At 44.1% G+C, this 12808-nt stretch overlaps 1 protein-coding gene across 1 annotated transcript in view; it reads right to left on the bottom strand.

The window, feature by feature from the left end:
* Ppfibp2 (PPFIA binding protein 2) overlaps nt 1-12808 on the bottom strand; it is a 149196-nt gene that overhangs the window by 52997 nt on the left and 83391 nt on the right. The window contains exon 4 of the mRNA XM_032893203.1: nt 3876-3968. Within this exon, the coding sequence (XP_032749094.1) occupies nt 3876-3968 (93 nt within the window). The remainder of the gene's footprint in view (nt 1-3875; nt 3969-12808) is intronic.

The raw sequence follows: 12808 nt of genomic DNA, 5'->3' as shown, positions 1-12808 counted from the left end.
GTGAATGGGGTTGAGGAATCGTCCCAGAGAAAGGCAACTGCAGTTTGAATTTCACCTTACCCGGGAATCTTAGCCACTGCCTAAAAGGCCATGGTCACATTTCCTGCTCTTAAGAGAGTCAAGAGGAAACAGCTACCCAATAGACAAGAGAGCTGCCTCTGGGCTGGACTCCTGCTCCTTGTGCCTCTAATAAGGCAGCCTGACTTCAAGACATATCTCAGCTCTTGGCAGGGCTCTGCCACCTCATGGGGAAGAGCGATTAAAACCTTTATGGGAACCAACCAATGACCTTACCTCTCTCATATGGGTGTGGGGACGGCTCACCTATCAAGCCAGTGTTTGGAAGCAATTAAGGAATGTAGGACGTAAAGGGCATGTATTAGCACTGACAAAACTTGGCTCCAGAAAGGTTTCTGTGCTTTACAGGTCAAAACATGACTCTAAGTCATACAAACACCAAAGCCACACTGCACACATGTGGCAGAAAGAAGTCATTTTTCTAGGATTTCATTTTACATTTCATTTTCCTAAGATTGTCTATGGAAATACTAAGAAAAATACATTTACACAAAGGCATTTTGTTTATGCCCTAGATGCATACTACAGCTGTTTTAGTAGCCTTTTCTATTAGCCAATTGACACCTACGATCTATGTTTTATTTATTATGAGATAGTTCCATACAGGAAGATGAAAGATCACAGGTGACCTTTCAGAAAGGAAGAAATCAATGAATAGTAAATCAAGGTCTTCTTGGTTGAAGACATGGTCCTTCATATATAGGTTATTCTCGTTATATATTCTCGTTATATCCCATTCTGTAATGATTCATGAAGCATGAAGAAGTTCATCTAAACTCATTTTTAAGTGTTTAAATGAATTTTATAAATTAGAAAGTTCCAGTTCTAGAAGATCGAGAAGAACCTGACTTTATACACTGTACTTCTAGACCCATATAATGAGTGAATGATTGAAACACTTGTACAAGTGTTGAAGCAGGGAGTGCTGACATTCCAATAATCCAAAGATGGTCTCCTTCCACCAACCAGGCCCATTTAAACCATTGGTGTATGGTTTTATTTTACTGTTAATATTTCTTAATTTTATGTATATGGTTGTTCTGTCTGCATATATGCCTGCATGTATGTATGTACAGTATCTTCAAGGACAGAAGAGGGTATCAGATAGCCTGGAATTGGGGCTGTTGTGGGTGCTAGGAATGGGACCCAGGTCCTCTGGAAGGACCATCAGTGTTGCTCACGCTTAAGCCATGCCTCTAGTTGCGTTGTTTGGTTTGGTTTTGGTCCTTGTCTCTGAATACTATCAGCAGCACTTTTCTTTTCTACTACTACTTCTTTTCAAAAGAGTGGGATTTTGGGAAATGACTGTGCTTCCTGGGATTCAGGGTTTCTATTTGGGAAGGTGTTTTATAGTTGGTCCTACAGGGATTAACATTTATAGAGCAGCACCACATTTAAGGACCAGTTGGTGTAGGGTTGTAGACTAGTACAGGCCACACAGGTCAGCTTTACAGAAGACCAAAGACCCAGGACAACAGGGTCTTCTGACCCTCACATCAATGCTATTGTTGAGTCAGGAAGTATGGAAAATGGCACTAAAGATTTTAGAACTTTATCTTCATTCTATGAAAATAAATACTTTTAAGCCCTATAAGTAAACATAATTTTAGGTACTGGGAAGGGACGAAACAAATCTTGTTCTTCTACAAATAAACCCAGGAAAACTTATTCTAGGCCAAGGGTTCCTCTAACTCATTCATTGGACTCAATTGTAATGTGGATTATGCAAGAGGCTGTGCCCTGCAAGAATCCCCAAACCAGCTCCACAGGCCACGACTGAACAGGGCAGAAGTGGGAAAGGAAGAGTTGCTGATGGCTCTGCCCACAGCTCCTGGCAAAACAGAAACCATAAGCATCAACTTTCACCTTTAGTAGTCAACAGCTCCTCAAGTGTGTTCAGATTATTTAAATAGGGTTTAGTCAAGAATAAGAACATAAATGGAAAGGTAGCATTATTACATGAGACTTCTTCATTAATTGTAATCCCCTCTAAATAGCATTGTGTCATTTTAATCACAGAGGGTTCTAGTTCAAAAGCTTGCAATTTCGTACTCCTTGCTACATCTTTCATGAGTCATGTCTCGCGGATGAAGTTTTAAACTGTATATACCTACCTCAAGGGACCTGAGCTATAAAAGCAGGCCCCTGCTACCACCAAGGGGGTTCCCACCCCTTCTTTTCAGGGACTCCAGCCACAATAGGCCCTTGCTGTTCTGTCCACACCAAGCACACTCTACCTCTGTGGGTGATCTGGGCTGACCAGCTCCTTTGCCTGGAATGCACTCCTCCAGGTATCTGTGATTCCCTCCCTAGATTCTTCCTGCCAGAGAGATCCTGACTGCACACTGCTTATCTTGCTTATCTTGGTTTATTTTTCTCCATGGTACTTATCACTACCTGAAATATTTAGGTATTGGCTCAGGTTCGTGTGCAATCTCTCTCTCTCTCTCTCTCTCTCTCTCTCTCTCTCTCACACACACACACACACACACACACACACACACACACACACACACACATTTTATTCACTGATATATCCACAGGATCCTAAACCAGTGTCTGACAAATTCAGATATTCAATTATTTTATAATGATTTAATTATTTTAAAAGTCAATGAAGCAAATAAAAGAGTAAAACTAGGCAACAAAAGTATATATTTGGTATGAGGTCAATCATTTTAAAGGAGGTTAGAGGGACACAGCCAAAGAACAGGTGTTAACCTAATCTGCTTAATAGTCTCAGAATTTCCAGTTTCTAAAAGAACTTATTAATCTTATGTTTATAAAAGAAAATGAAAACATAAAACAAGAAAGAAATAAGCATACTGTTATCTCACTCACCATCTCTAGTGCTCCAAACTAAGGGCCATACCCTGGGACCAACGCCAGACCCCAACTGCCCCCATTCCTCCATTTCACCACAAGTCATCTGTTAGGGTGTGTGTGTATGGGATAAGGGGGGGTCCTCACATCTCTGGCCTCAAAACAACTACGTAGCTTAGGATGACCCTGAATTTCTGGGCCTCCTGCATCTACCTCCCAACTGCTGTGAGTACAGGTATGCAGCATCACAGAGCACTGGGGATAGAATCCAGGGGATGCATGCATTATTAGGCAAGCACTGCATCCCCAGCCTCCATCACCAGACTTATTCATTATCCTCCAAGCTTTTTCAGAAGCCGAAATCAGGACATTAATCTCTAAACTTCCAAACTTTCTATTCACATGTGATGCAGAGTCCACCCTTAATACCCACTTTACTAAGTGTTTCTGTGCATTTGAGGGATAGCACAGAGTTCCTGCTGTAGTGTAAGCTCTCTGGAAGAATGCCCATTGTTATATCCTACCAAGGAACGTGGGCTTTTGAAAGCCAGAGGCTGCTTTGGTGTCCTCTCTCTATAAGAAGTCTCAAAGCTCTGCTCCTCTTATAGAGGCAAGAGAGCCAGCAAAGGCCTAGCTCATGCTACCAGAGCAGGGGATCTGCTTCCAAGTGACGTGTCTGCATCTAGCTTCAGACTCATGGACCTGATTCCATTAGCCTGCCCCCTGAGGCCTGGGGCGCTCAAGGCTCAGCTTTATTAGTGACACAGGATGTACTCATCTCCCTTAGCAGACTTACAGGCTCCCGGATGACTGGGCCCATTTTGCTCATTGTTGGCATCTAGTTTCAGCCTGCCCACAGGGCTTGAAGTGTGCAGAGACAGATGCCTGGCAGCACAGGATAAATAAATGGATTCACAACACTTTCTAACAGAAGACTCCCTTTCCTGGGGAAGTGACAAAAGAAGAGGTCTCACCTGCAGTATGAGGGACTCTTTATCTCCTTCTAGCCTCGCCAGGCGTTCCTGGTAGGTTTCATTACTAGCAGCACTGTGGTGATTTACCTGGGACTGAACAGAGGGAAAATGACACAATTAAAGAGCTACAAAAACACTGCCTTCTTCCAAATGTAGTAAACAATGTATGATATATAAAGACAGTTTCTGTGATGCTGTGTGCAAAACCAATCCCAGAACAGGAAACCTGATTTCAAGACAGCTCAGAGGACCAGACCACATGCCATTAAAAGGCGTGTCCTAGAAGATGGTGAAACCACCCTGATGACCTCACGCCCTTGGCTGCAAGGGACTGAGAGATTCCAACCAACTAGAAAGGCTTGACCTGATGGGCTGGGGCATGCTGGGTCTGGTTCAACCGGAAGCACAGTCTATGAAAGGTCTGCTCTGGGTGGAGACTAGAGTAAGCACCACTTGCCAAGGACATATGTTGGGGGGAAAGGGGAATGATCTTGGACTCCTCAACTTTTCCTGCCAGGGTCCAGCAGACTCACTATACCCTAAACATCACAGTCATACAGAGAACCTAGGAAGCCAAGGTCCACTCCAAATGGAGCCAGGGTCCAGCAGACTCACTATACCCTAAACATCACAGTCATACAGAGGACCTAGGAAGCCAAGGTCCACTCCAAATGGAGCCAGGGTCCTGCAGACTCACTATACCCTAAACATCACAGTCATATAGAGAACCTAGGAAGCCAAGGTCCACTCCAAATGGAGCCAGGGTCCAGCAGACTCACTATACCCTAAACATCACAGTCACACAGAGGACCTAGGAAGCCAAGGTCCACTCCAAATGGAGCCAGGGTCCTGCAGACTCACTATACCCTAAACATCACAGTCCATACAGAGAACCTAGGAAGCCAAGGTCCACTCCAAATGGAGCCATTTTAAGAGCATTGCCATATAGCGTATCTCAGCAGTGCTTAAGCTGACAGCAAAAAGCTGCAATGACACAGTTTTGAGAGGAATCTAAGTAACACCTAGAGGATCTCAAAGAGTGGATGTGAAACAGAGGGAAAACAATAAACGCAGAATAACTAGAAGCTAGAAAGAAAAGGAAAGGGAGGGGCTACAAAGTGGTAGAGGAGGAGAGGCTCCCACTGTCCTGAGCCAGATACAAGAGCTGTCACTTTATAGGGTTTAGCAGGGAGTTGGGGGGAAGAACTCACCTGTGTTTACTACCTCCATGCTGAATAAAAGGCTAAAACCAAAAGTCTACAACCAGCTGTGCAGAGGGTTACCTGTTTGAAAAAGTAGATCTCCTTGCTCAGTGGGAAAGCGGTTATCCTGATAATCTGGGCTGGTCTAGTGACAGGGATCAATTCCTGAAGGTGTTTATCACCAGAGAAAAGCACAATTGTGCAAAAGGGCAGGTCAGAGAGGCCCAGGGTTGGCCCACCTTATCAAGAAGTTTATCTCCCCCTACCTTTCAACTTGGAGAATGGGCTCTCCAACCTTGCTCTGTGAGGAAGGGCACCTCCTCAGCCCTTCATTCCAGGTGATAAACAAGTGACAGAGCCACTCCCAACCTAGAACACTAAGCATTTTACAAAATGGAGCCTCACTAGATAGAGAGAAGCACTGGGTTTCTGTTGAAGGGACAGAAGTGGCCTACGCCTAGGGCACTTCCCAGACATCTGTAATGGACATAGTTAAGATGGCACCTGGCACCTGGTGACACCACCGTCCTTCCTTCCAGTCCAGCTCAAACCTGCACCATCTCATCCACTGTTATAGACTCTCTTCCTTGTCATAGACAAAGGGCCTTCATTATTACAATGGCTTCTTTGTGGATGGCAGTTCACGGTTGCTTGAGTGGCTGATACTCTAGGTACCCCCACATGGCAGACTCTCCCCAGCCTCCAGCTGATACTCTGGGTACTCCCACATGGCAGACTCTTCCCAGCATCCAGAGCTGGGTCACAAACAGCACTTTTTTTTCCCCTGAACTGGATAAGAAAACAGCTCTTAGCAGGATACATTCTCTCTCACTAAAGGGCTCATAATGGGGCTTTTCAGAAGACAGAAAGGGAAGTTGCTAGTCACCCAAATGACAATGCATGTTTGATTCCAAGGCCAGAACCACCACATTTATAAATGACACTGACCATCCAAAGAGTCACAACTTGTCCAACAGGAAGTAGATAAGAGAGGACCAAGGGCTAAGGGTAGATCTGGCCATGAGACTAGCAAATCCCCATGGCATTGTGCTGTATTCAGTTATTTACAGTCTGCCCCACAGTGACTGCTACAATTTTATGTTCCCTTGTTTCTTGCCCAGGACTAGGTAGAACTATTCTAGGTGGTCAGTTTGATTTGCTAGAACGGACACACACACACATCCTAAAAAATAAAAATTGTTTTGTCTTGCTTTGTTTTGTGTGAGACAGGGTTTCATCATGTATCTCACTGTGTAGGCCAAGCTGGTCCTGAACTCATGAACTCATTGCAATCCTTCCTTAGCCTCCTGAGTCCTGGGATCACAGGCATGTACCACCAGGCCCAGCTGTTAGCATCTATTTTTAAATACAAGCCCAACTTTCCTATACCATCGGTAAGGTTCAGTCACCACTGACAGCTTGCAGTACTCTACAAAACCAGAACGGCTCTGCCTGGGAGAGCAGAGATAACTCAGAAGCCTCTCTTTTCCCAGCACTTCTTGCAGAGGCACTACTTAGTCACTTGCCAGCAAACTGAAGGTGGATGCTATCTCTTTGGCTGGATCTTACATCTGCTCCCTTTAAACCTACCAATTAAGGGTTCCCATGGGAAACCAGTTTGCATGATGCCCAGATCCTACCTCACTCTCCCTGCCTTTGTTCCTGGATCTTTGTGTGATTCCCCTATGTGTGCCACATATCCCCATGTCCTTATATAGTAAAGGCTCTTACTCTCCCACACTGTGTACTACAGACACCATGCCTGAACTCTGACCCCTGACGGTGAGAGGCCTGGGAAACCCAGACAGGTGGCACTCATAGAACTCAGGTGGTTCTTGCATAGATAATCTGCTGTCTGGGCCTCTGGTGGTTTCTGGGAACAGTGCCTACCAGCTGAGTTGACAACAAAAGTCATTCAAACCAGTCCCTCATCATAATACAAGGTCTACCTGTATAGGCACCTGCTGCGGCAGCCTTTTATACTAACCCAAAAGTCATGGCAAGAAAATAAGTTAGTGTCGTAAGTTCAGTTAGTGCAGAAAAATGCCTGCCACGCAATTACACAGTAGGAACCGCTGCAGCTGCAGGTCAGTCTATCAGCAGCAGCAGAAGGAAGACAATGTATTAAAAAGCGTCACACACACAGGAAGCTGAGAGATTGGGTAAGGAGGATCATAGGAGGCCAGCCTGGGCTACATAATAAGATCCTGGCAGATGGATCAGTTCTAAAAAAAATCAAACTGACCACCCAGGAGAGGTCTACCTAGTTCTGGGCAGAAAAGGAATTGCTCATGTTTTCAGAGAGACTTTGTGTATTGGGATAAACTATGTCTAGGATGATACTGTAAACAGAGCTCAGTAATAAAACTCGTTGCTTTCCTGAGATGCTTACAAAATAGACGGAAGGATAAACCCACAGCAAAGGTCACAGCAGCTCTGGGAGATCAACACAGTATTATTGTCCAAGCAAGGAACCCTCAGTACACATCAGGCCTTTGCAGAGCAGAAGCCAGGCATTGCTCACAATACTTCACACACAATCATTCAAGTATTTCTTCCTATGAACATTATTTTTATACCCATTTAACAGATAAAGATCTATGGAGCAAGTAGATCAGATACTCAAATTACTATGTAGTAAATTAGTATGCATTCTGTTGTATACTATAGGCTTAATTTGGGGATAGCTCAACTGTAAAATTTGGTTTGGGTATTGTTTTACTGACTGTGTGACTACTCTCACAGTTGGAAAATGTCTGTAGGGGAGTAGTTAAACAAAAGATGTCTCATCCATAATATGAACCACTTCCTTGCAGATTTAAAACATGAGGCTCATATTTATGCTTAGCATAGAAATACAGGATGGGTAATGAACAAAGCATAGTACAAAATTGGCCTCGCGGCTCGATGATGAAATGCAGTACAACTCCACCGCTACTGACACGTGTAAGAAACAGAGAGATGTTTCCAGGCTACCTCACAGCTCTGCAGCAGTATTTTCTCCAGGGGAAGCAGTAAAGCTACAGAAGGGCAAAGATGAGGTAAAAGTCAGTGAGACTTCAGCCAAAGTATTTGAGTTTCTTAAAACAACAACTACTACTTCTTCTTCTTCTTCTTCTTCTTCTTCTTCTTCTTCTTCTTCTTCTTCTTCTTCTTCTTCTTCTTCTTCCTCCTCCTCCTCCTCCTCCTCCTCCTCCTCCTCCTCCTCCTCCTCCACCCTACCTCCTCCACCTCCACCTCCCTCCTCCTTCTTCTTCTTCTTCTTAGCCTGACAAAGTTGCTCAGAGGGTAAAAGTACTTGCTGCCAAGCCTGATGACCTGAGTTTGATCCCCAAAATCCACATGGTAAAAGGCAAAAGCCCTGACTCTTGAAAGTTGTCCTTTGCTCTCTATATGTGCACCATGTTGTATGATAGAGAGAGAGAGAGAGAGAGAGAGAGAGAGAGAGAGAGAGAGAGAGACTGTAAGTTGAGGCAATTACCTAAAAATATTGGAGAGGAGGTGAGCATCTGTATGAAACGTAGACTGTGGAAGAACATTCCTAAACCCCTTACATTTGGACTAAGGAATGCTGTATACAGTAAAACATACCACCCCCGTCACATCACTGAATTAAATTAAAACAAGGAGTGAAGGGTCTCTAAAGACTTCTTGTATGCTTGTCATCAAGAACTTGTAAAGTTTCTCTATCATCCTTAAAGACAAACCACATCTGTCCTTTTCAAAGACAGGGTAAAGACTGGGACTCAGGAACTCAATACCTTAAAATTCAAATCTCAGAGGCTGGAGAACTGGCTCATTGGTTAAGAGCACTTGCTGCTTTGCCAAGGATCCAGGTTCATTTCCCTACACCAAAACTAAATGCTTACCTCTTGTAACTGCAGATCAGGAAATCTGATGCCCCCTTCTGGCCTCCACGGGCACCTTCATTCATGTGCTATACAAGCTTAGGTGCAGACACTCATACATTCACATAAAGCAAAAAAATTTAAATCTTTAGAAAAAAAGAAAAAAACCAGAAACCTCAAATCTCATAGAGGCAAATTACAAGACAAGGAGACCCATCCTTTCAACAGCTTCCCTCGGGAACAGGAACAACACGCTTCTTCTCTTAAAGGTCATCTCGTTTTCTACAGGATTGGCTGGTACCACTGGGGCTGAACAGGGCTAGCCAACACATACCTTGAGTGATAGCCTAAGGGTGGGCTGTTTCTAAACACACCAGTATGACAGGTTTTATGAAGGAATGGTGCCATAGATGGTATTTTTTTTTTGGCTGGAGATCTTGAGATGTATCCTGATAGTTGATCGGGCTCAGCTATTAGAAGAGCAGTAGTCAAGGAATAGACAAAGCTGATGTGTGTCCAAAAGGCTAGCAAGATTCCAGCAGTAGTAGTATCTACATAAAGAAAAGTTTGGGTTTATACAAGAACATTGACCAAACAGGATACTGTTAAACCCCTTACATCTGTCCCTGGGGATCTAAAATGGTTACTTTAAAAAAAAAAAAAGAATTGTTTAACGTATTTACTTTTTATGTGTATGAATGTTCTTTCTGCACATATGTCTCGTATACCACATGTGTGTCTGGTGCCCTTACAGGTCAGAAGAGGGTGTCAAGATCCCCAGGAACTGGAGTAACAGATAGTTGTAAGCTGCTATGCAGGTTATAAGAATCGAGCCCAGGTCTTCTATGAGAGCAAGCATTCTTAACCACTGAGCCACCTCTCCAGCTCCCAAGTGTTTACTATGGATAAGTTCTTCCTGCATAGAAAGCTTGAAATTGAGGGCAAACTCAAGAAATAAAGTGACTTTTTACATCTCGTAGGACACTGCATTTTTAGCTAGTGATGAGGCTATCAGGGGTACTTAGGTTTCCAAAAAGCAACTTCCCATATTTGTGAGAACCTCAGACTATGCAACTTCCCTTGTTGTTCTTCTAAGGAAAAGAAATGAAGAAAGCTTGGATTAATTACTCTTGGCTAAGGATCCTTCTCAACTCTGGTTTAATGGAATCATCACTTGTCCAATGTGAGCCAAGAGCATCACCTCTATTGTAGCCAGGAGTCATGAGTTATAAAGGAACAACCACAACAGAAAAGGAACGGGGGAAGCACACAAACCAGGAAAGAAAAAAGGAAATAATGAAAAGAAAGAGGAGAGATGGTGGGAAAGAGAGAGAAGGAGTAAGGAGAGGAGAAAAGGGGAGAGAGAGGAGGAGGAGAGGAGAAAAAGAGAGAGAGAGAGAGAGAGAGAGAGAGAGAGAGAGAGAGAGAGAGAGAATGAGTCATCCAAACAACCAAGATGGAGTTCTCCCTGTCTATGTGTAAAAGCAGAGCTGTATCCTGAGCCCTCCTGTTAGTCCTTGCACTTGTTCAAACTGAGTTTCTGTTATTTGTAACCAAAAGCCTTGCTAATGCTCTGTTTGGGCCATGATCACTGAAGTTTACTGCTCTAAACACAGACTCCTAGGAAGGAAGCCCTGCAGTTTGTATAGAATAGAGAAATACAAAGGAATTCTCACTCCCCTTGCAGGATTTGCTTGGGCTGGTAATTTTTAAAATCATGCAGTAAGTTCTAAAACCACTGTAGTTAAAACCAGGATTATCATATCAAGGGCTAATGTGTGGCTCTGGGCGTGTCTATGTAGGATGCACTGGGATTAAAGGGGCAGTGAGTCTCCTTTGTGTGTGGAAAGGCTGGCTTTCTATCCACCACCTGTGTGCCTCCGGGAAGGTGAAGACGGAGATGAATACAAGAATAAACTGACCTAGAGGCATGGACTAGGGTGAGGTGGGATAAGGAAAAAACAAAGAAGAGAACAAGAAATAAACAGAAACTAAAGTGGAATGGGAGATGTATAATGGTAGGTAAATAAGAACATAAGCCTGCCTGAGAAAAGGCTATGCTCAAAGAGCACGCATCCTGCACAGCTGAGCACATGGGCAGGTCTGGCAACTCTAAGACTCAAAGCCGCAGGTTCTCTAGGCCCCATCCACTGTCCAACTGAACTTCAAGGCAGAGGAGCCCTAATATGTTACGGGGGCTTCCACATTCATTCTCAGAGTTCCTACTGCCCCCTCCTCAGCTGTCAGAAGACAGACTGGGACAATTTAGGAGCCAGGCTGCCATCTCAAGCAAATCACCTCATCTCAGATACCCAGTTCATTCAATAAAAACATGATTGTCTGAAGAGCAGTGGGGGCCACCTAGGTGGTCCACATATGAAACCTGTGCGGCTAAAGTGTAGATGCTCTCAGAGCAGGCAGCTTTCACAGCTCCTCAGCATTGTGAACAGCCCTGAATGCTCTGACGAATATGGGAGTCATTTAAATGGCATTGTCTAACTAAGCCCAAGACCAAGGTTCGGTTAGAGGATGTTAATCCCCACTCCTCAGAGTTTCAATTAGCTGGGAGGAACAAGAACAAGAAGTATTTCTGACTAGGACATCTAAGAAGTATCTATAACAATCCATACAAACAACACACAGGAACAATAAATAACCAAATGTTTTCAGGCTGGAAAGGGAAATAAGAAAGGCCGGAATGGCCACACAGAACGCACGGCTGGCCAAGGACTGGAGTCATGCCTCTGGCACACACAGCTGATGACACACTCACTTTTCCACTGCCCTGAGAAGGTGCCTGTGGTTTGAGTCAGATCTTCATGGCCACATTTTTTCCCTCTTTACAAACATTTTGCTGTGCACGCTAAGTACTCTATGCTATATACATGTTTATAATAATACAGTAAGAATTCTAGTAGTCATAAAAGCTGAAATTTGAGGGGCTAGCGGATGGCTTGGAAGGTAAACTGAGCTCTCCATGAAAGCATGATGACCTCGGTTCAGGTCCCCAGGACTCATCTCAAAAGCCAGGCAAGGCTGAGCACATGCCTACAACTCAAGGTCTGGGAAGCAGGAGTGAAGACAGGAGAACTGTTGGACCTTGCTGGCCAGCAGCTGAGTCAAAACCCCATGAGCTCCAGGTTCAGTGAGGGATGTTACCTCAAAGGAATAAGGTGGAGAATTGAAAGGCAGCATAGCATTTAACAATACCATCTAGGTGCATTGACATAAACACTTTTAAATATATATATCAGAGTTTACTTCTGTTGTAATCTGGACTTTAGGTCAGCTAAATTACACTGCTACTACCACCACCACCACCACCACCACCACCACCACCACCACCACCACCACCACCCCACCCATGAGTCTCTTCAAAGCCATCACTAACTATAGTGGGTTATTAGATTCTATGATGTCTGCTTGTCCCTAGCTGATTCCCTCTACTATGATCTACTAGGGATCCAGCTCTTTATGGAGTTTTAGATGGCCTTTGAGTGTTTTAATGCCATGGCTGGGGTGAAACAGAATCCCAAAGACATGACTCTTCTAGCCTGTCCAGTATCTACTGGGAGAGCTCAGCCTTCATTCAATACATGTTCTGGTACATTCTCAGGGATGCTGGGTAAGAACAGTTCTGCATCATTCCTTGATTGGCACATCTAAGAGACTACCATCAGTGCTGCACTTGACTGAGTTTAGTGACTGATCAAATGGAGCAAAGCAGATGCCATAAGAGGTACCATTGGAATGTAGGCGAAAACTAAGGACATCATTGGTATGTGGAAAATTCCTTTCACTTTCAGAGACAAGAGCTGCTTTCCAAAGCTACTTCTTTAAGGCTGTGAGAGCACATCTGTCCTCCTGTCTTGACATCAAGTAT

Source organism: Rattus rattus, chromosome 2 (assembly GCF_011064425.1).
Source record: "Rattus rattus isolate New Zealand chromosome 2, Rrattus_CSIRO_v1, whole genome shotgun sequence".
In the NCBI taxonomy this organism is placed as follows: domain Eukaryota; kingdom Metazoa; phylum Chordata; class Mammalia; order Rodentia; family Muridae; genus Rattus; species Rattus rattus.
Note: the sequence above shows the minus strand (reverse complement) of the source record. Positions and strands in the feature narration are given on the sequence as shown.